This window comes from Sceloporus occidentalis, unplaced genomic scaffold (assembly GCF_023333645.1).
Source record: "Sceloporus occidentalis isolate IW3139 unplaced genomic scaffold, rSceOcc1.0.p SCAF_3, whole genome shotgun sequence".
Classification (NCBI taxonomy): Eukaryota; Metazoa; Chordata; class Lepidosauria; order Squamata; family Phrynosomatidae; genus Sceloporus; species Sceloporus occidentalis.
The window spans coordinates 246,739,354-246,765,532 of NW_028316983.1; the positions used below are offsets into that span (position 1 = coordinate 246,739,354).

A 26,179-nucleotide genomic window follows, 5' to 3' on the forward strand; every position below is an offset into this window, starting at 1 on the left:
TGAATCAGGGAAACCACAGCTGCCCTGTTTGCAAGTCTCTTGGAGGTCTCTCATCCACAGGGTTGCCCATCTGTCAGGGATGCTTTGATTTAGATTTCCTGCATGGCAGGGGGTTGGACTGGATGGCCCTTGCGGTCTCTTCCAACTCTATGATTCTATGCCATAAGTCATAGTTGACTTAACTACACATAACAACAACAACAACAACAGTTATAAGAATGGAAAACAGGTTGTTAATGAACCATACAATATAAGAGACTTTGTACAAGTGGAACATTTTGATCTGAAAAAAATAAAACCTTTTGCCTGCAAGATTAGGGAAAATCACAGAGAGAAAGGAATCTGCAAAGGCCAAGTGTCCATTTCTTACCTTTTCTACTGCTGAAGGTTCCTGTGTGTTTTGCTGGCTGCTGGCTTCAGAAACAGGGAGACCTTGATGATGCTCCTTGGTTTCCCTTAGGGCCTTGTACTCTCTGTACAAATCTGTACACAAACAGAAGTTAAGAATGGCTTCTGAGCAAACCAGGAATGACCTGCCCTAATCCAGGGTCCATAAAATTCAGGATTTCCTCTCAGGTGGCTGTAAAACCCAATTCAGAAAAAGTTGTGGGAGTTTTGCAAGAGACAGATTACTTGGGAACTCACTTATAAATAGTTCTGTTGAAAAGACACTCAGTCAATTAAGCATGAACATGAGTAGCTCCAGTTAAATGAAACCACAGGAAATGTTGCTGGAGACATAATCTAGTTTTAAGAGATTGTAGGAAGCTGCCTTATACTAACTCACACTGCTGTTCCTTCTAAGCCACTACTGTCAACTGACTGGCAGCAGGGTTCCAGGGTTTCAGGCAGGATTCTTTCCTTCCCCTACCTGAAGATCTGTGCTATTTCCTGGGGTCTTCCATCCACATGCTAACCAGGACCAATCTGGCTTAGCTTTGAATATCAGATGGCCATATCTTGGGAGTGCTTTAAGACTAGGTGGCCCTTGTGGTGCTTTCCATTTCTATGATTCTATGGGATCCGATCTGTTCAGGGTGGTTTGAGGGCACAGGAGCCGCTTGTTTACTGGCAGCATTAATCTACTGATACTCAGGACATACAACAGGCAACAGAAGGACCGATGGCCCAACTTGAAGTAGCGATATTAATTTTTAATGAACATGTTATAAGCTGCAAAAAGAAGGTACATTTAAAGCATGTTGAGTGGTAATGAATGGGAAAGCACTGTGTTCACTGAAGACTACTCCAAAAATAACCTTTAGTAATAAGAGTGCAACCTCTGTGTTTTACAGGTTATGGGGAAAAGGGAGAAGAACTAAATAGGTCTTCCAAGTATGAGATATTTTTCTACATACTTCTGGGAGAGATCTTGAATTACTCTTGCTTAGAGAAGACCCTAATATTATTGTTATTATTTTATTCATTTATATCCTACCTGTCTCCCAATTATGGGACTCAACATGGCTATCAACATATTTAAAAACAATGCAGATTAAACACTATACAAAAGCATTAATAAAACAATAAGAGTACCCAAGGAAATTGACAGAACGTATGTTATGACTGTGACTATGTTTTGTTAGACTTGGGTCCCACTAATATCAATACTTCTATTCTACATTTAATTAAGTCCACATCTGGTTTAATGTTCTATTGAGAAGTCAGAGGTTGTGAGGGCAGTACAAACAAGGGGTTTTGATCTAATGTAGCCATTAGTCTATCTAATATAGTGAAGATGTATTGCAATATGGGATAGAAAACACAAAACAACGCAATTAGAATCAACAAAGTCAATTTATTTTCCCTGTGCGGCAACACCCTTTCAATTTGTAACCATTACAGGGTTTTAAATAAAGAACTACCCTTTATACCAGTGGTTCCAGCAACCAACTTATCTGTCAAACCAACCAAGCAGTTTAAACGACTAGTGAAGCAACAAGTGTTTGTCCTGTTGTTGAGCTTAAATCAAAAACAATACAGACTACAGAAGAGCCATACTTACTTCTGATCTCTTCAGGAGCCTCCACCACATCAGCCTAGAAAATAAATGCCGATTTGTCAAGAAATAACTTTGGAAATGTACATGGCTGCAGTAGTACTCTGGGTTGCAGCTCAGTCATCACATCCAGCCCTCCATGTGCAAACTACCTTGCTGGGTCTCCTCTGGTGCTCCTGAAAAAATGAAGCCTCCCATTGTTTCAGCAGGAATTTAACTTTGTTGCATCTGTCCATAGTTCTCCCAGAAAGGGCTCTGAAAAAAATAATTAAAAAATAAAATAATAAGCCTATATGAGAAGACAGAAGTTGCAGGTTAATTTATTCCATAACAGTAACAATCCTCCAAAAGATCTAGGACAAAACAGCAGGCTTTGGGCCACATTGTTTATTAAAAACAGTACTAAATGCACCCAAGCAACCATCTTCACAGACTATGGGCATTCAGAATTTATCACAAGGCGGGGAATTCAGGATCATTGTCATCGTTCAGGGTCACAACATAAATGCAGGGTTTTCTAATGCTTGTTTGTCACATTTTCAAAAGACCTGCCCATTCTTGATTTGCTCCCATATGCTTCAAACTGAGATCTTTCATCATAGGTACCACAAACCTAATCTGAAGCCATTTTTCTGAAACATTGGGGTGAAACAGATGGGCAGGAAAAAGTGGCTTGAAGCTGCCTTTTCTGAAGCCACATTGAAACCCCACCAACCGCACTGCCGGCTCCCAAGGCAGCTGGAGTGCTCATGTCACGACCACAGGATAAGGCTTCAAGCCAGAAAGAAGCGGAAAAAGCTGCTTCTATTTGAAACGGCTTTTCTCTGCATGAGGCGCCTGGGGGCACTTTCCTGCTGGCTTCAAGGCATGTGTCATCTAAACACCACATCTTCAGGTCAGCCTGAGAGCACCTCTTTTTGCCTGTCTGTTTAGGCCCTTTGTTATTTTTAGCCAGTCTTACAGAGCTTCAGATGATAGAACTGCAGTCTTACAGGACTTAGAATGATACAATTCTCTTTTGAAGGCAATTCCCATTGCCTTCACTTTCATCAGTGCACCTAAAGCTGTAACAGAGGCAAAATAACAGATCTCTGACCAAGAGAAATTACAGTCTAAAATCTGATTGTGTGGACCAGAAGCAGAAAGGCCTGGATGCAAAGCATTGTTGTGAGAAGTCAAGCATTTAATTTCTTGTTTGCTTGTTCTGACTGAGGAAATTGGGGGGAAAAGGAGAGGTGCCATGTCTGCAGCCATCTTACGACGTTTCTTATTTCTTATTCATTTACTTCACAGAATCATATTGTTTGAAGAGACCACAAAGGTCAACCGGTCCAACCCCATTCTGCCATGCAGGAACATATAATCAAAGCACTTTGGACAGATGGCCATCCAGCCCCTGTTTAAAAACCTCCAAGAGAGGAGACCCCAGCACCCTCCAAGGCAGCGTCTTCCACTATTGAACAACTTACTGTCAGGAAGTTATTTTGAATGTTTAGGTGGCATTTCTTTTTCTGTGGTTTGCATCCATTGCTCCATTGTGTCCTATTCTCTGGAGCAGCAAAAAACAAGCTTGCTCCATCCTCAATATGACATTCCTTCAAATATTTTAAAAGAGCTATCCTATCACCCCTTAACTTATTCTTTCTCAGGGCAAACATAGGCAGCTCCCTAAGCCGCTCCTCATAAGGTATGGTTTCCAGGCCCTTCACTATATTGGTGCCCCTCCTCTGGACACACTCCAGCTTGTCCACATCCTTTTCGGATTGTGGTGCCCAGAATTAGACACAGTATTATTCCAGGTGAGGCCTGACCAAAGCAGAATAGGGTGGCACTGTTACTTCCCTCGGTCGACACTTCATTCCTCTTGATGCAGCCTAGGATCATAAACAGAGGCTGGATGGCCAGCTTTTATTTATTTATTTATTTATTTAGCGCTGTAGATTTGCACAGCACTGTACATAAACAATAAATATATAAGAGTAAACCTGCCTGTTTTGTCCCAAGAGCGATGCTATGGACTTTGGGTGTAGTAAGGCCTCTGGCTCTCGGGATCACAGCCAGAACAAAAGACTTGTCCACAAATTTCTTAAGTTTCAAAAGCTTTACTGGTTATAAACACAAAACATGAAACTGATCTCCTTTTTCTCAATAGTCCTTCCTAAATACCTTGCTCTCTCTTCTTGGTGGATTCTATCTTTCTTCTTCTGAGGACTATCTTTCTTCTTTTGCGGACTTATCTTTTTGTCAAAGGAAAATACTCTCTCCAGGTCTGACTTGGCTGAAATCTTACTACACACAGAAAATAACTAGAGGGAGACAGCATAAGACCCTGGGACTTCCCACAATCCTTGCCTTTCTTAAAGCTGTAGATCTCTATTTCCCCTTCTAAACTAATACATAGAAAACCTAATATAATCTTAACTAAATATATGTCTCAAGAGCATCAAAGATGCTCTGGAGGCATGACACTGCCTCTGGCGTACAATCTAAGAGATAATAGGATAATACATATAAAATGCATAGCAATATAGGAAATGATTCAAATAAAACAGGCAACAAAAGAACATCAGATAGTAAGCGACAATTATGCAATGCCTGGGAAGGCTTCTCTGAACAGGATGGTTTTCAACTCCGTTTTGAAGCTAGTTAAAGAAGTGATGGCTCTTGCTTGTGGGGGAAGAAGGTTCCAGGAGTGAGGGGCAGCGAGTGAAAAGGGGCGAATCCGGGATGGGGCAGAGGAAATCCTGGGCTGAGACAGGAACCCTTGACTACCAGAACGGAGGGCCCTGGTGGGAAGGTGAGGAGAAAGAAGGTCTGATAAGTAAGGAGGGGCCAGTCCATGGAGGGCTTTGAATGTCGACAGCAGGAGCTTATACTGAATGTGGAAAGGGAGGAGGAGCCAGTGAAGGGATGCCAACACAGGAGAGATGTGGTCAGAGAGGTGGGTGGAAGTGATAATGCGTGCAGCTGAATGCTGGACAGAGATTAAAGGACGGAGGTGAGAAAGAGGAAGTCCAGCCAGGAGGACGTTACAGGGATCCAGTCGTGAGATCACTAGGGCATGGACCAGGATCTTGGCAGAAGAGGCGGAGAGATATGGTCGGATTTTGGCATCCCAATCCGCCACCCGTAACAATCAGTTATGCTTTGATTGTGATTTCCTGCATGGCAGAATGGGGTTGGGCTGGATGGCCCTTTTTGGGGTCTCTTCCAACTCTAGGATTCCAATAAATTGGATACTGCTGCTTGACTTGTTTTGTCCTGATTCTTTTGATTTGGTCCTCAGAAAACTCTCTCTGACTCCAGTCCTGGCCCTCTCTTCTACAAATTGGATGGCGGAAGTGATCCCTGCTTGGCCATGGGAAGCCACTGGGGGATCTCAGGCACATCACACTCTCTCAGCCTCAGAGGAAGGCCGCCTGTCAAAGGGGCCTGGGTTGGGCATTCCTGCATGGCATCCACTGGATGGCCCTTGGGCTCTCTTCCAGTTCTTTGGTCCTATGAAGATTGCCACACTCCTGCGTGCTTCTCCTATGTTTGTTCCATCCAGAAACACTAATGGGCCCATCGTTTGGTGTTAATGGAAACTCCCATCGTTAATAGCAAAGGATGGGCCCATGACTGTTCATGGAGGATGCCATCCTCTTCCCCGACCGACCGTGCGATTAACAGGAGTTCATGACGATCTCGTGCCCACAAGTCAATGCCAGTGCTGTACCTTCTTCGCTCTTACAGTAAGAGGAACCCAGGGCTGGAGGAAGGCAAGAGTCTCTCCGTCTGTCCTGGAGACCCTTCTCTCTCTCTCTCCCTCCCTTCAGACCTTGCTGGAATCGCTAAAAAGAAGCAGACACTAACTTGGATGTTTATCACACTATACTCTTAAAGTGGTACTATTCCACTTTGACTCCTCTAGCTGCCTCCTGTTGCATTCTGGGATTGGCAGTTTTAAGGAGGGGTATTTAGAATTCTCAGGCAGAGAACTTCTCCTCCTTAAAACTGCCAATCCCAGAATGCAACAGGAGGCAGCTAGAGGAGTCAAAGTGGAATAGTACCATTTTAAGAGTATAGTGTGATAAACATCTTGGTTTACGCCAACCTGGTTTATGGCAACCTGCTGCGTGGGAAGGACCCCCGCAGAGCCCAAGGAGCCCTATTGATCCATGGATACAGTAAAAGTCCTAAGAAGGGCAGCCGGGGCTCCTGGGATGAAGGGGATGAAGCGCCTCCGAAGGTACCCTTCCCAAGGCCTGGAGGCCGGGAGCCCAAGGGCCCTCGCAGCCAAAGTGAGGAAGAGCGCTCCGCCATTACTGTACCTTCCTCTCGAGAGAGACTTCTCCGCTCCCGCTCTGCTCCCGCATTGGCCAATAGGAGGCCGGCGGAGGGGCGGGGCCAGCGGGGTCCAACCAATCAGACCTGGCTCCGGGAGGGCGGGGCTGCCGTCCCTTTGGGAGGCGAGGGCGCGTGCGCAGAAGGGCTTGCTACGGAGGCCGCCGGGGGACATTCCCCGCCGGATCGGTTGCCGCCGGGGGCCTCTGCGGTGGCGGCGGGGAAGGCAGGATGGGCTGAAGGGGGGAAGCAAGGCAGAGCCGGAGAGCCGGCGCCGGTAAGGAAGGGAAGGAGGGCCTGGCGGGGCGGAGGGTTGCCGTGGAGACAGACGGGAGGCCCGGCGCCTCTGAGGGCGAAACGGGGGCGACGACGAAGGGGCTTCTGGGGCGGAGAGGCTGCGTCTCCCTCCGAACAAAGGCCCGGCCTGAGGCGAGAGAGCACCCTCCCTCCGTCGGAGCCAGTGAGTGCGGGGCCTCCGAGGAGGAGAGAGCGAGCGAGCGAGAGAGAGAGCCGCGGTTGACAAAGGGCCAGGCGCCCTCCTCCTCCGACGCAGGAGAGCGCGGCCCTTTTCAGCGTCGCCTTCGCCTGCAGCCCGCGAGGCTTGCCTTCCTCCTGCCTTCCCTCTCGCCGGGGAGGCCTCGCTCTCCTCCCCGTTTCTCCTCCAGCGATCGAGCTCTCCTTCCTCCTCCTCCTCCATTGAAAGGCAAGGCTCCCTCCGCCTTCGCCGGGTTCCAGGTGAAGGCGGGACAAAGGCAAACAACCCGAAGCCCTCTTCTTTTGCCCGAGGAGGGAAGGCCTCTCTCGGCCCCTCCAGGGCCCCAAGGGCTGCCAGGCATTGGCCAGAGAGCCACGCTTGGAAGACAAGCGCCTGCTCTAGGAGCCTTGAGCTTCCTTCTCCGGCTTGGAGAGCAACTCCATGGCCAGCCTCCAGCAGAGCTGCCTTGGAGGAGCGGGGAGGGTTCCTGGGAATGCGGAGGAGGGAAGCCCGAGCCAGCAGCACCTGGCCTTGGCCTGCCTTCTCCTCCTCTTTCGCTAAGATAGAGAAGACTCCATCCAGCAAGGTCTCCCCTTCTCCTCCTCTTCTCAAACATAGAACCACAGCTGCCAATTGATTCGATGGCTTTTAAAAATGTTGCTATAAATGCCTGTTTCTTAGGCATGATCAAAATGGAGGACATTTGGGCATCATTCCTAGACAGATGGCAGAAATGTACTTCCCTTTCTGGTCAACCCCCCCTCCCCCCATTCCAAACAGCACATTTGGGCATTGAACATGGCTTTGCTTAAGATGGCCATCTCTTGCATATTTCAGAGGCTTACTGCATAACTCTTTGGGTTTCACACTGAACATGGGTTCACATGGCTATGCATATTGAACATGTCAAGGTGGCTTCACAGTTCTTGCACCAAGTGTACTTCTCAGAAGTGTGTACTTGGTCAATGGACTGTGGTTTTTCTTCACTGCACATGAGTTTGTAAAAATCACAGCAACTTACATTGGCCGTGCCTCTGAAGCTGGCTCATATCACCATCACCATCATCATTGTTAAAACAAAGCAGACCTGTAAAAATGGAATGGAAATCCTCCTCCTCCTCCTCTTCTTCTTCCTCCTCCTCCTTCTCCTGCTCCTTCCTTCCTCCCTCGTCCTCCTCTTCCTACTCCTTCCTTCCTCCTTCCTTCCTTCCTTCCTCCCTCCTCCTCCTTGCGCACCTGCACTAGAGGCTAATGGCCCCATGCGCCTGTGCTGGAAGCCAGTGGCCCCCGCACCTGCACTAGAGGCCCCACGCACTTCCATGACAGGCCCAAGGCCCCGCGGGGCCTTTGCCAGTGGCGATCAGTGGCAGGACCAAGCTGGGGCCGGTCCCAATGGCTCAGTGGGCCACATGTGGCCCGTGGGCCGTAGGCTACCTACCCCTGCTCCATTGGGTCCTCTTCTCTGGAGCAGCAGAAAACAAGCTTGCTCCATCCTCAATGCAACATCCCTTCAAATATTTAAACAGGGTGACCATATCACCTCTTAACCTTCTCTTCTCCAGGTTCTTGGACTAAAATCAGCCACCTGAGCCATATCCTTTCCCCTGGTTTTCATTTCTCCATCCCAGGATGATTATAGATAAGAGCAGAGTGAATGAGGAGGAGGATGGGGCTTCTGGGTTTCGCTATTGTTTGACAGATGATCTCAGATCCAAGCTGTGGAGATTCAGGAAGCCAAGCCAGTTTATCTGCAGGAGAATATGTGCTCAATGACCCTGCTTTAGCTTAGTTTATCAGCATTTGTTCGCAGAGGGTTTGCCCTTGCCTTCCTCTTGAGGTTAAGAAAGTATGACTTGGCCAAGGTCCTCCAACTGGTTTCCGTGACTGAGCAGAGATTTGGACCCTGGTCTCCAGTGCTGTAGCCCAGCACTCAAACCATTAGACCATGCTGGCTCTCTTGCTTTGTCCTGGGACCCATCCGTTTGTCTTTTGGGCAGCCCAGGTTGTCTGCAGAACTCTCCTCAGCACCACATTTCAGATGGATTTATTCTCTTCCTATCCACTTTCTTCACTGCTCTGATTTCACAGCCATAGATAGAAACTGAAAATGCAATGGCAGGGACAATCCTGACTCTGGTATTCAAGGGTATATCTTCATACCTCGAGGTTTTGTCTAGTGCCTTCATAGCTGCCCTTCCAGGTCCCAGTCGTCTGGTTTCTTGACTGTAATTCTCCATTTTTATTATTGACTGAAAAAAGGTACAGGAAATCTTTGACTTTCTCAGTGTCTTCATTGTCTTTGACTTTGTCTTCTTTTGACTTTTTCAGCAGCTGTTTTTGCTCTTTTCTACTAGTCTTTCTAGTAGTCTTTGCCATTTTCTGCTACAGTGGATCCTTGTTATCCGCTGGGGTTTGGTTCCAAGATCCCCCGTGTATAACAAAATCTGTGTATGCTCAAGTCCCATTAAGAATAATGACATAGCAAAATGGTGTCCCTAATAAAAAATGGAACATCAAGGTAAATTTATACTTTTTTGGAACATTTCCAAACCGTGTATGCTTAAATCCGTGTATAAGAAGGACCGACTGTAGTAGTGTGGTGTCATCCCCATATTTTAAATGGCCTAAATACTCTAAAGGCACCAGATCCCACCTGAGTTTGCAAGCTAAGCAGCCCTGGTTAGTACTTGGATGGGAGACTGCTTTCAAATAGTAGGTGCTGTAGGTGATACAGTGGGCCCTCCGCATTCGCTGGAGTTAGAGGTGCAAGACCCACATGAATGTGGAAGAACCACCAGTAAAAAAACACTATCTTTTTACCTAAGAGAACACCTCTCTAGGCATCTCCAGGTCCTCCAGTGAAATTCTATAATAATAACAATAACAACAACAACTTTTATTTATATTTCCCGCCTCTCCCATGGATCGAGGCAGGATTACATCAGTAAAATAATACAATACAAATACAAAATGTCATCAATAAAATACTAATACTGAAATACAGACATTCCTATTAGTGCTATAAAATGGACAAGGTCTGCCAGAAGTTGAGCACAGAATTGTGCTGAGGGACCTCTCTAGGAACTTCTAGGTTGTCCAGCATGACTTTTGATGGAAGTTGGCCATAGAGTTGTGCTGGAGGACCTAGAGATTCCTAGAGGGAATATTAATCAAATCTGAATAATCAAATCTGTAAATGTCAAAACCACAAATGTCAACTAAACTGAACTCAGAGTCACTCACTCTTTCTTTTTTTATCTCCTCCTTCCTCAGCAGCCCCTCCCTCATAGTCAGCCCGAACTGTGATTGGTTGTCAGGAAACGCAAGTCTGCCCAGTGACTCGGCCACAAGGTACCTATAGCAGTATTCTTAGACAATTAAGTTATTGTCTAGCCACAATCCACATTTACCCACATGTTGAGATTTGTGCCAGATGCTTGTGTATATATATGAAAATAGTAAAACATATTTGTGTGTTGGAAAGAGAACAGAATTAAAGAGGGAATCAAAACTGATAGGAGCGGTGGAAATGACTTGTTGATTAAAAGTGAAAAACAAATTTCATTTGTTTGTCAACTTATATAAAGCCTGAGTTATATAAAGTCATCAGACATTATCTGTGTTTAACATGTTGTATTGCGATGGTGAGACTTGAATTTACTGTTGGCTAATAAAACAAATGCTTGACTTTCAAACCTGGCCATAATTTATAGGCAGATTCCAATATTAAATATAACCTGTCTCTGGCTGCTTTCACAAGCCTGGGTTAAATGAATATCCAGATTGGAAGAGAGATGTCAGATGTCTAAGTGGTTTGTTTACAACCTCAGGCTGCACAAATTGGAACATATCCATAATAACCTGACTAGGTGACATCTTGGCATCATCCATCTCTCACTCTGTCACAACAGTGACAGCTAAATTGGAGAAGAAGCCAATGGCTTTATTTACAAAATGCCTTGGGATTTGTTCACAGTGAACCTCAATGCTGGGTCCACTTGAAGCTGCCCCCCTAATACTTGGAAAAGCTCCAGTGGCTTTTGGTGTGCAGATGGAGTGATGGTGCAGAGTAGTCTGTCTTTACCCCCTTGATATAGACCAGGCCTGCACAAGGGGCCGCATGCAGCCCACCAAAGGATTTTGGGTGGCCCACAAGGATGTGGAATGATTTCAAGACACCTCTGCCACTTGGCCTCCTCCTGAGGAGAGGGCCAGGTGGAAGTGAGGTGGAAGGGTGCATGCTCACCCCACAAGCCTTCTCCTCAGCCTGGTTTTCTCCTGAGAAGACCAAGTGGTGGAAGAGGAAGAGGGGCAAATGAGCCTTCAAGGCTTCTCCATCGTTTGGCCATCTCCCGAGAAGGACAGGCAAGGCTCTTCTGCCAGAATTAATATTAATATTAATTATTATTAATTAAATAATAACAACAATAATAAATTAATTATTATCTATCTGTGGCCCTAAAAAGTTTAGCCTCTTTTGATTTTGGCCCCTACCTACTGCCAAGTTGTGCAAGGCTATATTAGACCCTAGGATGCTTAGATTTCTACAGTCATAGAATCAGAGTGTTGGAAGGAACTGTTGGAGTGGGAATATTTGAGTGTGGTTGAATTCATATCAATGGCCTAAGAGACTAGAGCGAGGTTGGGAATCCTGTAGTTCTCCAATCTTGTTGGAATGGAAATCCCAGCAGCCCTAGACAGCATAGCAAGTGGTGAGGAATACTGAGAGCTACAGTGCAGCAATATGATTCCCATCCCTGGACTAGAATGTAAGTTCCTCAGAGATGTTAGGACTCCATCTTCTTAAGCCCAGGGGTCTTACCCTCAAACTTTGACCAGAATCCTATGGACTCAGACTGTTGGACCCTAGCATGAATCATTGAATGATTCTAAGGCTTTTGCAAAGAGGTATCCAGGACCTCCTGGTGTGAGCAAAGGAGCAGTGGTGGTGACACACCAGGATGCACACATGCTCCACTGCCAGAGAAGGAGATGGATGCTCAGTTTGCACTTGACACCGGCTGTTTCCTCAGTGCCTCGCTCCAAGTGCTCCTTAGGAAATAACCTGTAGGGGAGCTGGTATGGATGGTTGCCTCTTACAGGGTGGAAGCATAAAATGCTAGTGGAGCTTTCTGTCCTGTGGTTGTAGACAATCTTGGCTATTATTATTATTATTATTATTATTATTATTATTATTATTTGTATCCTGCTCTTTTCCCAGAACTGGGACTCAGAGCGGCTTCACAGCATTAAAAACATTACAATTAAAAACAGAAAAAAGTACATTAAAAAGGAATTAAATTATTACAGTATTAAAACAGATAGTTAATAAAAGAAGAAAACACATTTTAAAAAGATAAAACTATATAGATGTCAAGGTATGCTAGTTGTGACTGGATGAGAGTGTAGTAAACTGTCGGGTGTAGTCCATGATGCACTAGCAATCAGTCATGTAATTAGCTAATTAGGACAGGTGATTGTGTTAGCCAATTAGCAAAGTATAACTGCCTTGTAAGTCTGCTGGGTTGTTTGGAGCATTCTGTACATGCTCTCCATGCTGCTGCAGTGGTAAGGTAACATTGACATGCTGCTGAACTAGGAGTTTTTACTGTGCTTCAATTTTTGTTGCTATGTACTGTGCCATTTGTACTATTTTGTTTTTGCTTCAGTTTTAAGACTTCTGCTGAGTAAAGCTATTTTTGTTAAACACCTCCCAAACTCTGCTGTTGTTATTTTTTGCCTCAATATACACACCCCAACAATAGAGGGGGGGGGACTATCAAATTTTTAAGATGGTACAACATCCCAGCCTGTCCTTATAGTAATTCCTTAAACGCCTGTGTGAATGGGTAGGTCTTCACCCGCTGGCGGAAGGCCATCAAGGAGGGAACCATTCTGATCTCCCTGGGCAGGGAGTTCCAGAGTCTAGGGGCAGCCACCAAGAAGGCCTTTGGTACTTTGCCCCTGTCGAGATCTGAAGTAGCATGTAACCATGCCAAATAATGATAGCAGGAAGTTGTTTTGTTTTTCATTTGTGACATAGCCAATGGAATATAGTTGAAGTCACAAATTCAACAAATTTTGAGCTGAGATTATGACCACCTAATGCCTGGAACTTCATAAGGATGAAACTTCCAACAATCGGGAGATACTTGCATTCTCTAAACCACCTTTGAACAGAAGGGACCTGTTCTTTCATATTTGCTCTTCTTTTATAGAACTATATCTTCAAGAAAAATAATATGAAGCGGCACAGAATAAAACCAATGTAAAAAGAATCATGCAGTAAACCAAAATTCGTATAATATATAAAAAGAGTAAATGTAAAAATATATTTTGCACTTTGTGTTATGGCCTACTGGTTCAAAATCTTAAAGGGAGGTAGGAAAATATGGAAGCCAGAAATTAATCTTGTCTTACTAAAGGAGAAGAAGAATCAGAAGTTAGTTTGTTCAGTGCTCTCTCCTTCTTGGAGTGTAGATATGTTTGTCTTTACTGTCCAAATCTCTCCAGCACAATTAAGAAAGCAACATAATATTGTAAGTTTGCAGCAACCTGTTAACTCAACTTTCACTTGAATGATTATCCAACATATTGGATGAAATTAATGTGGAACATGATGCCAGGTTCAAACTCTTTGTAGCAATGAAATTGGTTGTATATGTCACTGAGTCTTTTCCCATGTGAGGCTGAGAAACAGGTCCTGTAACCTGCACTGGGTGTTTTGAACTGGATGGGAAAGGAATCTAAATGAAATTCTTCTTTCCACAGTTAACGTGGAGCTGTGTTCCTGGCCTGTGGCCTCCCCAGCTGTTGCCATGCACTCCCTGGTGTTTCTTTGTGCCCAGAAGGTGGTCTCCCACTACACCACCCTGCAAGATGCCCTGGGTTTTATCCCTAAGGAACTATATCCTGTCTTGTTCAAAGCAGCTTTCCTGGACAAGAGAACACCATCGCTCCAGCAGTTAGTACAAACCTGGCCATTCCCAGTCCTCAGTTTCCAGAAGCTCTTGCGAAAATGCCAGCACTGCGAATACACCCTGATCCGGGAGAAGCCAAACAAGTTGTGCATCCAGGCGGTTATTTTGGGAGTGGTGACATATCTGACTAAACTGCTAGAGGATCGACGTTTCAATAAGAGGTAATGGACATTGCTCTTGCCCTGAAATTTCTAATCAGGGGGAAAGGGAAAGAAGGAGAGATTACTATGTTACATAGTGGGATTACTATGTTGAACTTCATTTTAAGTTCTTCAGAAGCATAAGGACATCGTGCTCATCTTGCCTCTCTTTAGCACCACTGATTTCAGGGGTATCTAACTTTGTAACTTGTCTCAATTTTCAGACTAAACTGTGATCATGTGATTAAGTTTTTCTGTACAATTTACAATATAAAACTAAGACCAAAACAGGGTGTCATGATATCTGTTCATCTGTCATGATGGGTGTGGAGTTTAAAGTGAGATATTGAACACAGAATTTCAAATTGTTCCAATGAAGAGGAAAACTGGGAGGTGACTAAAGAAACCAGAATGGATGTCTAAAGAACTATCAACTGAGATAAGATTTAAAAGGGATGTGTACAAGAAATGAAAAAGGGGGGAAATTATCAAAGATGATTCTATGATCCTGTTAGTTGATTTGTGCGAACTACGTTGCACCATGCTGAATCTTTGCACCTGGGTGGCCACTAGAGAAGCAACACGAAGCTCTGTGCAGGCTGGAGAAATCCTTCTCCCTCTTCCAGAAACAGCAAAGAAGACAGCATGCTGATATCTCTCAAGGAGGCTTTACTTCTGGTTACTCTGTATGCAAATGTTCTCACTGACAAAGCTACTTGCATTGCACACAACACCATCAACCCAACCTGTACAAAGAGACTCCACCCCTTGTATACATGTGCAATGCTCAGGCACTTAGTCCAGCCTCTTCCTGCTGTGTAACCTCTGTACAAGTCCACCATGCGGTGTGACTTTGCACTTTTCAGCTCCTGAGGATGTCACATCCTGTGATTTAGCTCTTCCCAAATGCTGACTTACTGTATTGTGGCTCCTGTTTGACCAAAGGTCACCCTGTCACCTTTGCCCCACATCTCGACATTTTCCTTAGGATCCATTCCTAACGAGTAGTAGAAAGTCAGAAAACCTAAAGTACAGAACAAGCTCAGACTTGCTAGAAAGGTTAAAAACAATAAAAGGACTTTTCAGCCATACTGGTGCAGACCTCTGGGAGCTGAAGTACAAAACAGCTGGAGGATCAAAATGGGTGAGAGCCCCTGCCTTGGTACCAGGAGGTATGGCACATTGCTAAGAACAAGAGAGATGTCCCTGACCCAGGGAACCTATATTCCAGCCCAGGAGACGCATCAGGAGAAGTAGTGAGAAGTGGGAGGATACAAATTGGGAAGACATATTCCACTGTTGCTCTTGCTGAGGCTGAGTTACATTTCTATATGATAATGTGTTTGTAAACTTTGTAAAGAATTGGGGTGACATTGGCCCAGTACATACCGCCGTCATGATTACGTGCTAGGGTTGCCTTGGGGCGGCGTGTGCAACCCCCCCGCAACCCTAGCATGTGACGAGGATGTTGCAGCTTGCTGCGCAGCAGCGTTGCGCAATTTGGTTGCTACAGCGCTGCTGCGGAGCAAGGAGAGATGCCTCTTTTTGGCGCTTTGTACCACGCCTGAGAAACTGTTTAGATGATGGGGGAACAAAAGGAGGATGAAGTTATGCTGTGTGTCTAATGGCTTTGCTTGTTGGTTGTTGCTTTTTTCTGACAGCAAGGGGCAGCGTCTGAAGGTTCTTGATATGACTGGCCTTCAGGATGAAGGGCAGGGCCCTGAGAGCATGAGCCTCTGGTCTCGGACAGTCACGCTGGCTAAGGCTTGCCTTGATGTCTCCAAGCAGCAGAGCAAGTGCATGAGACGGACGTCCAAGAGGAGGAAGGGACCATACAGCAGCTCCGTGGCCCTGCCAACCCCTCATCCTGTCTCTGTGGATGTTTGGGTCGACCTTTTTGTGAACAGTACTTCCTATGGGGTCTTGAAGGATGCTTTGCAGGTCAATAGTGGCAATGCCCTACGACTGAGGTGCCGGGACTTCCGAGCAGAGGAGTTGTCCATCGCCAGCACCGTGGGCCTCTTGGAATTCCTGGAGCCAGGTGGCGTCCGACAGGTGGATCTGAGGTTCAACAACCTTGGCCTCTCAGGCTTGAGAGTGGTCCTTCCACACCTGGCCAAGTTCACTAATTTGGCCAGCCTGAAGCTGCCCTACAGTAACATTGATGTGAGGCGCCTGACCGTGGGCATGGAGGGCAGTCTGCAGTACTTCGCCAACCAGCTCAGCCGCCTGACATGCCTCAAGGAGCTGAACCTGGGCTCCTCCAGGCTTTCAGGCAAACTGAGGCAGCTGCTAGGGTAAGCTATTTAAGAAGCGTTGTCTCCGTGTATAAAAGTATAAAATTCACACTTCAGGAATGCGTTTGCTGTTAATATAAGGCAGGTTGGGCAAGTCTATGGGAACTGGGGCCCCAATTCTCCCATGAGCCTCAACTGCACTTTTCTGCACCCTAGAAGTGATGCCATATTGCTTACAGTCTCACTTCAGGCCAATTTTCAGCGGAAGAATGTCTGTAGTACTGGAGGGGAGCAAATCAACACATTTCCATGATGTTGTAGGGTGAACATTGTGCTTATTTTTTTAAAGGGCGTTTGGGGGCTTTCATTGGATGGCGTGTGTAGAGGGCAACATGCAGCTCATTGGCTGCACTTTCCCCACCTCTGGAGTAAAGGACAGAACTGTCTGCCTGCTAGAGTCATAGAATTGTAGCACTAGGGGGGACATCAAGGTTCATCTATTTTTATTAATTACTTTTTATTAAAATATTTGTACCTTACTCTAGAACACAGGATAGTACGATGGTATACCGATTTCTGCACTGAGCAGAGGGTTGGACTCACTAGCCCATGAGGCCACTTCTAGTTCTATGAGTGTTGGACATAATTTAAATTTTTTAAAATCATCTTAAACCAATTGACAATTAAAGCACTTCAAAACTTTAAAACCATGTACCTGTACACCTTCATGGACAAAATATCATGGTTTAACAAGGTGGTGGAATGAAATCCACATCAGAGCCCATTTTGGCATTCAGAGCAAGGGCATTACACAACCATGGTGCCATAGCAGAGAAGACCCTATCTCACATCTTCACATAGTATATTCCTTCCACTAGTACAGTGTTTCCTAAATTTTTTCAGGCTACCCCAAGTCACAGGAAAGGATGGGATATGGGCAAGTGCTGCTCTTGGGAAAGAACAGGAAGCTGTGTAGGATGCATAGGCCTACACTTCTCTCTCTTTCTCTCTCTCTCTCTCTCACACACACACACTCCAGTATCCCCTTGGCTTCAGAAGCATTAGAAACCCACTGTGTGAACATACAAGATGAGGAGATGGTTTAACTTATGGTGAGCCCATGCATGTATGAGAGATTGAATCTACCTCTTCTTTTTTTAATGATTTTCAAAGCACAAAATATATACATTACATACAGCACATTACTCATTATATATTACATATATACACAACCCTATAATACAGTACAAACACTTCCTACCATTATACACGATAGACAAACTGGACAACAGCGCAGACACCCCAAAAAACAAAAACTTCCTGAACTCCAAAAAAGTCATATCTGATCTTTTAACTTCATCCAATCCTTCCTTTCTTTAGGTGACGGGGAAAAAACTTATAACATCCTCTTTTAAAAGCCACACACACACACACACTCCTTACATATGTGCAATCTATTCTCTTTCACCTTTGATCCCTTTCTTACTCAAATATTGTTGCAAGGATTCCCAAATTGCTTTATTTCCCCCCTACCCCCCAGTCCTGACCTTTTATCAAACAAGTGAGCTTATCCATTTCTTTCAACACATGCTGGTGTTTTCCATTTGCTGGCAAAAACAATCCTTGTGCTAGTTGTCATATAATTTACTGTAGTTACGTTCTAAATCTTACATTTCACACTTGCTTAATAGTTAAAGTGCTGGGTCCATTCTTACCTTACATTGCAAAATTGCTATACACTCTATGGATTGTATTCCAGTATTTCTTTGCCAGTTTATAGGTCCACCACGTATGGTAAAATGTACCAACCTCCTGGTTACATTTCCAACATCTGTTGGATGTCCCGTTACACATCCAAGCCAATTTATCCAGGGTTAAATATCACCTGAACTGCATCTTAACAAAGTTTTCTCTTAACTCTTGGCTAAGGGTATATTTAAGCCTTATGTTCTAGGATTTTCCCCACTGTTCTAACAGAATACTATGTTTCACAACTTGTGACAACTTTACCATTTGTTCTTTGTTCTTCATTTTATTTCACTTTATTTTTTAATTTATTTTCACATTAGTTCACATACCGTTTGCTTCATTCCATTCATATTAATTCCCATACATCCCATGCATCCCTCAATTCGTGTTATGGGTATATTAAACTACATCCGACTTTCCATATTTATAGTCATTTCTTATTTTCCCACAATTTTGCTACTTCTTTCCTTTACCTTCATGTTGTTGGGTTGTTCTGTTATTTCCATACATTGATAAAATATCCAATATTCCTAAGTCGTTCAATTTTAGAATCCATTCTTCTACAAATGGGTATTGAGTTTAATTTCCAGTATTTCGCGTATGTCATTCAGGCGGCAGTGATCCAGTACACTCACTTCATCCTGTACTAGATTATCCAATATTACATCTGGGTTTTTTTTAACATTGCTAAATGATACCTGCTTGGTACCATTTGTTCTTTGAATCTACCTCTTCAAAAAAAGTAAACCATTGGGTTGCTAGAGTTTATGGAAATCATCTAGTCTAACACTTCGTTTATTTATTTTAAAAGTATTTCTCTATCGTCTCCCACCCGACAAATGTTCCCAAGGCAATGAACAAATGAAAACCAATTTAAAAATATAGAGATAAAAACACTGTTAAAACACATTAAAATACTTTTTTAAAACTAAAAGCAGTCTGAAAACAATCCTAAGATCTAATTGTGAAACTGTTAGAACAGCAGTTTCAAACATTGAATGCCATGCTGAACAGCATTGTTTTGGCTGCCCACTGGAAACTGAAAAGAGATGGGCCAGCCTAACTACCTTGAGTAGGGATTTCCTTAGTCAAGGCACTGCTAAAGAGAAAGCCCTGCTCAGTGTTCAGGATGAAACTATAGCATCCCAGGCAGATGGCTATCCAAACACTGCCTAAATACCTTTATTGAAGGGAGGAGCTGCTTCTTACTGTAATTATAGAATGGATTGGTGGAAAAGTAGAGCCTTCCGGCTGTATGCATATCCTGGACTTCATTTTTGCAGTCCATAAAACCCCTGCCAGTTCTCGACCCCACTCCCATTCTCCACAATTGACATGCCTGAACGTCAAGCAGAAAACCAAGTGCCATGTCCTTACTCACATACACAAAATCTCCCCTGCCCCCAAATATGTCACAGTTGTTTCCCAAATGGTGATCAGAAGTGATTCTTTCCAGTGTTCTTTCCAGTCGACATTTTGAGAGGGATTGTGGCAGAAATTGGGCTCGGGGGAGGGGGAATTGGCTTCCAGTTTCCAGGCAATTGCCTACCCCTCTTACAGAGGAAATGGAGGATGAGGCTTACAGGTTTGTAACTGAGTTCCCCTTTCTCTCTCCACAGAGACTTGCAGAGCCCCTTGGAGAGCCTAGAGCTAGCTTTCTGTTACCTTCTGCCCACCGACTTTGCCTACCTTTCCCAAAGCCTCCACACACCAGCCCTGAAGAAACTGGACCTCAGCGGGAACAACCTCTCTGATATTCTCCTCCAGCCTTTCCTAGGCTTGCTGACCGAGGCTGCCTCGACTCTCCTTCACCTGGACATCATGGAATGCCGCCTGATGGACACCCAGCTGAACTCGCTCCTCCCCATCCTGGGCCGCCTTTCACGCCTTCGCTACCTTGGGGTGTTTGGCAACCCCATCTCAGCCATTGGACTGAAGAACCTGCTCCACCGGACCCTGGGCCTCTTGGACTTGAGGCTGGTCATCTACCCTTACCCCGTGGACTGCTACGGGGAAGACTTGCCCTGGCCCCCTACCTCCTCCAACCTGCTCAATGGCTCTGTGGATGAGGAGAAGTTCTCTCGGGTCAGCAACGAACTCCAGCAGATGCTGCTGAGCGCAAACAGGACAGATGTTGTCTGGACCACAAACCTTTGCCGCCACAATAGCTTAGACTATTTTAGTTTATAGTTCTCCTGGTGTCACTGCATAGACATGGACTCTCCCTCGCCTCTCCTGCCACTTACCTGTCAGTGCAATCTTACCCTCACAATAATGCCATTGGGTTGTCACCAGAGGCCTACCTGCCTCTCTGTTCTGGTGCTTCTAAACCAAAAGCTATGGCTGAGATGTTCCTGCAGCCAGATTAAATTGGCCATATGTGCTCATTTCTGGCATTAAGAAGAGACTGTACACATCTATCATAGCTCTGTCCTCTTTCTCCTGGCTAGGAGTAGCACAGAGATGTACCTCCTGACTTTGCTTAGTCTCAAAAGGGATAGGTGGACTGGCCTATGGAAACATGACTGTGGAGGGGAGAGCAGTTGGGCAAATGGCTGCAGGGGGAGAGGAGCATGCAATATATTTGCATCTTTGTTGAAAACCAGTGCTAGCACCAAATGCCGGTTTGAAACTTTTTTTTCTTTTTGAACCAAAGCCCTTCCTAGTGCATGCAGCAATACCTGGAGTTGGGCTTTTTTTAACATCTATTTTGCAACATCATATTTAAAAACATGCTATCAACTTTTCTCCTTTAATGAATTGATGTGAGTGTCTTACGATGGAGGCCAGATGGAGGCCATAAAAGCTGTGAGGCCTGGCTCTTGTCATAGGCTATGGGAGAGGAGACACTGCGTTGATCAAGACCTGATCCTGGGGGCAGGGGGGAGGGGGAGGCTATGCAGCAATGTCTGGATCTGAAATAAAAGATGATCCTTCTGACAGTGACTTCAGTGTCTGGTGTCTACTTATGAGACTGGCGCTGTCCTAGAAAAAGAGTTCTAGCGTATAAGAAAAAGCTTTGCTCAGAACATTATAAGGTTACAGAGGAGGTGGGATCTTGAAGTGAAAGAGAATTGTGTTTTGTGGAGACTGAATTATCAGTGTGTTTTCTATGACTATAATAGCCTGGAAATAAATAGATCCCCTGTGTATTTAGATAGGAAGTTGGAGTCTAAGATAAGGGTAGGAGATTTGGTGCCTTCTAGAGGTTTTGGAATCCAGTTACTATGAGCACCAGCCAGCATTGGCAATGGTAAAGGTTTATGGGAGCCGGAGCCCAAAACATCCATGGGGACAGCAGGTTGTTTATCTTGTCTGGCTCCAATGCTGGTGTGTTTGCCATCCACCCTGTAAAAGAATAAACTGATGATTATACATCTTTGTTTTGATACCCTTTATGTGCTCATGCTGGTGTTTTCGTGCAGACCATCAAAGCAAAGTATATGCATCTTCAGCATTCATACATGATGGTTACTCTTCTGTCCTCTTGCACAATGTCTTTCTCTCCTGCATGGTGACTTTCTCTTTATTGTGTAGTGATGGGTATCATACGGCCCTCCAGATGTTGTTGGACGGCAAGTCCTAAGTCCCAGAGTTAGCATAACTACTTGGTGAAGAATGGTGGGAGTTGCAGTCCAACAACATCAGGAAGACTTTCCAGGTCTTTCTGGGAAAGGAGCAGGCAAGTGAGGCAGCGGGTGGGGAAGTGGTGCAAGACAGCAATGCTGCTTCTCTCCCTGGCAGCCCTCTGCACTGGGTGACACCAAGCCTTGTGATGCCAATGCTTTCATATGCACTGTTATCAAGCTAGGGAGGTATCACCCATCTGTGCCTTTCATATGTTTTTTTCAGGCATAGTGTAGTAGCCTACACTTGTTCCTGTTCATTTTGTTTGTTCTGGCCCAGCTCCCTAAGGTAATTTTGAATTTTGATCCTGCCCTCTGGGGTATTGGCTACCTCTCCTAATTTGGTGTAATCTGCAAAGTTGATAAGCAGAAGGGGTGTCACATTGAGGACAGAGCAAGCTTGTTTTCTGCTGCTCCAGAGACTAGAACAGGGAACAATGGATGCAAACTACAGGAAAGGAGATTCCACCTAAACATTAGGAGGAACTTCCTGACAGTAAGGGCTGTTGGACAGTGGAACAAACTCCCTTGGATAGTAGTCGAATCTCCTTTCGAGGTCTTTAAGCAGAGGCTGGATGGCCATTTGTCGGGAAGCTTTGTGAGTTCCTGCATGGCAGAATGGGGTTGGACTGGATGGCTCTTGGGGTCTTTTCCAACTCTGTGATTCTATGGTTTAAGAACTCCAACTCTGAAGGATGGGGGTGATTATCTACCATCAACCTTGCCCCCCCCCCAACGCTCCATCCTCACCCAAGCTTGCCAATATATTGTGTATTCCCTCTACTTTGCCTTCACAATGTTGTGTTGTTGTGGGAGTTTCCTCTTCCTGGCATGAGAAAAGTGATGGACAGCAAAACCCGAGAGCAAGTAAATTTATTAAAGCAACACTGTTTGGTGTATCAAAAACAAAAAGATGGTGGATCCTAAGTAACAAACGAAGCAAGCTTTTATATCTTCAGAAACCTTATCTTCTCTAGAATTGATTGGCTTAAAATGCTGTATAGGCAGGAAGAGAAAACGATGAAGCATTTGCTTCATGTTCTCATCCCTCCTTGCTGATGTCCTGCTGAATAAGTTTTTTAAAAGTTGTTTCTCAGTCAGCTTCAGGATGTCTTCTTATCTCTGTAATGTATTTCAAAGAACTCCATGCAAAGTTCCCCAAATAGACAATAGTGGATTCATAACTTTTCAAGAAAGTCACCGTGGCTTTTTTTAAGGACTATAAGATTCATCAGGCAGAAACTTATTCATGGCTTTTAGCAACTGTGAAGCCCACCAGGCTCAGATTTCTTATCTCATTGTCATTTCCCGCCTCCATTTTGAAAGATAGATACTTCAGGGTTTTGAGTATTAACAATTGTGAGATAGCTAGAACTGGTATTATGTATTATGTATAAATGAGGAAGACAAGGTTAATATATTTATATCTATGTCTCCAGCTTGTTTAGGGAAAGGAGGTGGATATGAAAGTTGTATAATTTGGTTTATAGGAGTGTATAGTGTGTTTTGGTGTGCACTGGTGTTGTAACATGTAGTTGATGTATCATTATGAGAAAGACAGTTTAAAAATGTATTTTAAAAAAAGGTTGAAAGGGGTCACAAGGGCCATCTAGACCAACTCGCTGCCATGTTGGTTGTTGCTGCACCCCTTCCAGACGTTTTTGACTTATGGCAACCCTAAGGCGAACCAATCATGGGATTTTCTTGGCAAGTTTCCCGAGAGGGGATTCCCCATTGCCTTCCTCAGAGTCTTCAGAGTGCATGACTTACCCAAGGTAACCCAATGGACTTCCATGTCCGACCCAGGATCCGAACCCTGGCCTCCAGAGTCATAGTCCAACACTCAAACCACTACACCACTCCAGCTCTTCTGCTGCCATGTAGAAATACGTAATTACCGTACTCCTAAAGCAGCAATTCCCAACTTTGCTCCTTCAGATGTTTCGGACCTCAGTTCCCAGAAGCTCCAGCCTCCTATGCCAATAGTCAGGAATTCTGGGAGATGAAGTCCAAGACACCTGAAGGACTGAAGTTTGGGAATCGCTGTCCGAAAAGATGCCCATCCAACCTCTTCTTAAACACTTCCAAAGATGGTAAGTCCACCCCCCCTTTTGCTGTTGAACAATTCTTACGGTAAACATTTCCTCCCAATGGCCTAATGACAAGACAGAAAGTGACTTGACTCCAAATCAATAAGCAATTTGCTGGCAATTGAGACTTAAACTTTTAGTTCAAGAAAAGCAGGAACAAAAAGAAAGAGCTGGTCATGTTGCAGTCATCCAACACCTTTGAAGAATCCAAGAAATCCACCCAATTCCCAAATGATCTTGGGCAAGACATACTCTCTCAGACTCCAACGAAGGCAATGGCAAACTTGCTGAGAAAGCCCCTTAGGGTTGGTATAAGAGTCTGCCCATAGGTTCCTTGGTCTGCCTGTGGTTGGCTGCCCCCAAGCTGTGATGCCACAATTGTGGTGACATCAGCATGCAAACTCTTGCTCCCCAAGAATTCTTGGCACAAGCAAGAACTGGCTGGAAGAAACTTCACAAAGGAGAGCAATGGTGGGCAGATACCACCTGATCTCTGAGCAGGTATTGTAGAACAGTCCAGACATATACGAAGCAATTAATTAGGAGGAGCGCCATCGTCTGCTAGGATAGGCACCCACCGTCTTCTTTCTAGTGGTGTAAACTCAAGTCAATTGACTCCAACTTAAGCCAGACTCAAATTGCTTCAGTGACTTGACTTGGACTTGGCTTGGCGAGAATGATGCACAGACTCGACTTGAGACTTGTGTATTTTTAGTGACTGATTTGCTAGTGTCATTTGCTATGAGCAACAGGCAAGCTCTGCCCCCAAAGTACACGGGGCATTTCTCAGAAGGGAACAGCAAATGCGTTAGGCAATGGGATTGAGGTAGAAGGATTCTTTTAAAGCTTTTGAAAAGCTTTAGAAGAATCCTCTGATGTGCACCAGGGACAGGCTGCCAAGCAGTCCTCAATCCCCCACCGAGTTGGGAATTGAATCCTGTTCTCCAAAGTCCTAGTCCAACACTCAAGCCATGCTTGCTCTCATGTATGTACGTGTCTCTGTGTGTATACACACACATATACAGGCTGAGCCTCCCTTATTGAAAATATTTGGGACCAAAAATGTTTTGGATTTTGGAGTTTTTCGGATTGTGGAACATTTTCATATACATAATGAGGTAGCTTGGAGATAGGACCCAAGTTGAAACACAACATTCATTTGTGATTGGTGTATACCTTATAAACATAGCCTGGGGGTAATTTTAAACATAGTTTTAATAATCTAATTTTTGTACTTGAAACATGAAAGTTTCTGTACACTGAACCATCAAAAAGCAAAGATGTCACTATCTCTACCACGCATGAAGAAAGTTTTGGATTTTGGAGTATTTCAAAATTTGGAATTTCAGATAAAGGATACTTGGTCTGTATTGGAGAGGACGTGGTGGGGCTGTGGGGCTGTTTGGGGTTGTGTGTGTGTGTGTGTGTGAGAGAGAGAGAGAATAATAAACCCCTAGTTTTCCACAGTTGCCCACCTCAAACTACAGGAACAAAGCTGGTTGCATCTTCCACCCCTCCATTGGCCAATATAGGGTTGCCATAGTCTGGTTTGGACAGGGTTTATCCAGATTATAAACCTGCTACCTGGTGCCCAGTGGAGATTTGAACTTGGATCTACCTGTTCCATCTCCATCATTTAAACATTATTCTATACTGGTTCTCTCAGATCAGCAGTTATTATTTAGAATGGTACCAAGGCTGTAACACAGTGGAAGAAAAAATATGTGACAATTAATGTGCTACATTTGCATAATTGGGATGCAAATTAGAACAATGTGCATAATTAGAGTGATTCAGAACATATGGGAATTGTGGTGTGTATTTGTTTGGGTGTGTGTGTGTGTGTGTGTGTGTGTGTGGAGAAAGGAACTGAAGCAGCTGAAAGGTGGTTTTTTGATGTAGAGGCCTGTAATAGGTGGGTAGAGAGTCCCAAACCCAGCAATGACCAAATCAATATGTTAGACTCATAGAATCATAGAGTTGGAAGAGACCCCAAGGGTCATCCAGTCCAATCCCTTTCTGCCATGCAGGAAGACACCATCAGAGCCTTTCTAATAGATGGCCATCCAGCCTCTGTTTAAAAACCTCCAAAGAAAGAGATCCAACCACACTTCCAGGCACTGTCTTCTGCTGTCAAACAGCTCTTACAGTCAGAAGGATCTTCCTAATGATTAGATTGAATCTCTTTTCCTGTAGCTTGCATCCGTTGTTCCATGTAGAAAACATGCTTGCTCCCTCGTCAATATGACATCCCATTCAAATATTTAAACGGGGCTATTATATCACCTCTTAACCTTCTCTTCTCCAGACTAAACATACCCAGCCGCCCAAGGTGCTCCTCAGAGAGGTTGGTGGTTTCCACTCCTTCCACCATTTTGGTTGCCCTCCTCTGAACACTGTCCTAACAGAGTTATGCGGGTATCAGTTGGATGTACAATGGGTCTTTGGTAACCACTGGGGTTTGGTTCCAGCACCCTCCATGGATACTAAGATCCATGGATACTCAAGCCCCATTAAATACAATGGCACAATAAGACAGTGTCCCTTGTATAAAATG

At 44.6% G+C, this 26,179-nt stretch overlaps 2 protein-coding genes across 6 annotated transcripts in view; one reads left to right on the top strand and one right to left on the bottom strand.

The window, feature by feature from the left end:
- Nucleotides 1–6,323, bottom strand: part of LOC149317731 (ATP-dependent DNA helicase Q4-like) — a 50,428-nt gene extending 44,105 nt beyond the window's left edge. For 4 of the 5 annotated variants that reach the window (XM_089518109.1, XM_089518108.1, XM_089518104.1 and 1 more), the window contains exons 1-4: nucleotides 5,718–5,793; nucleotides 2,152–2,254; nucleotides 2,006–2,039; nucleotides 371–483 (exon numbers count right to left, since the gene is read on the bottom strand). In XM_089518109.1, coding sequence (XP_089374235.1) covers nucleotides 371–483; nucleotides 2,006–2,039; nucleotides 2,152–2,235 — 231 coding nt within the window. In that variant the 5' untranslated portion in view covers nucleotides 2,236–2,254; nucleotides 5,718–5,793. Of the gene's footprint in view, nucleotides 1–370; nucleotides 484–2,005; nucleotides 2,040–2,151; nucleotides 2,255–5,717; nucleotides 5,794–6,312 lie in introns of those variants that run through there. The other variant, XM_089518105.1, reaches the window with a different exon arrangement.
- A 3,749-nt stretch (nucleotides 6,324–10,072) lies between these two features.
- Nucleotides 10,073–21,276, top strand: LRRC14 (leucine rich repeat containing 14). Its single transcript, XM_089518110.1, has 4 exons — nucleotides 10,073–10,151; nucleotides 13,572–13,941; nucleotides 15,582–16,217; nucleotides 19,526–21,276. Exons 2-4 carry the CDS (start codon nucleotides 13,619–13,621, stop codon nucleotides 20,094–20,096), a joined length of 1,530 nt encoding a protein of 509 aa, XP_089374236.1. The 5' UTR covers nucleotides 10,073–10,151; nucleotides 13,572–13,618; the 3' UTR covers nucleotides 20,097–21,276.
- Nucleotides 21,277–26,179: the final 4,903 nt, after the last annotated feature.

Excerpts from the sequence above, each read along its gene's own strand:
- LRRC14 (XM_089518110.1), top strand. The coding sequence starts at position 13,619 with ATGCACTCCCTGGTGTTTCTTTGTGCCCAGAAGGTGGTCTCCCACTAC. Across the intron at positions 13,942-15,581 it reads GATCGACGTTTCAATAAGAG|CAAGGGGCAGCGTCTGAAGG; the intron begins GTAATGGACATT and ends TTTTTCTGACAG. Across the intron at positions 16,218-19,525 it reads AAACTGAGGCAGCTGCTAGG|AGACTTGCAGAGCCCCTTGG; the intron begins GTAAGCTATTTA and ends CTCTCTCCACAG.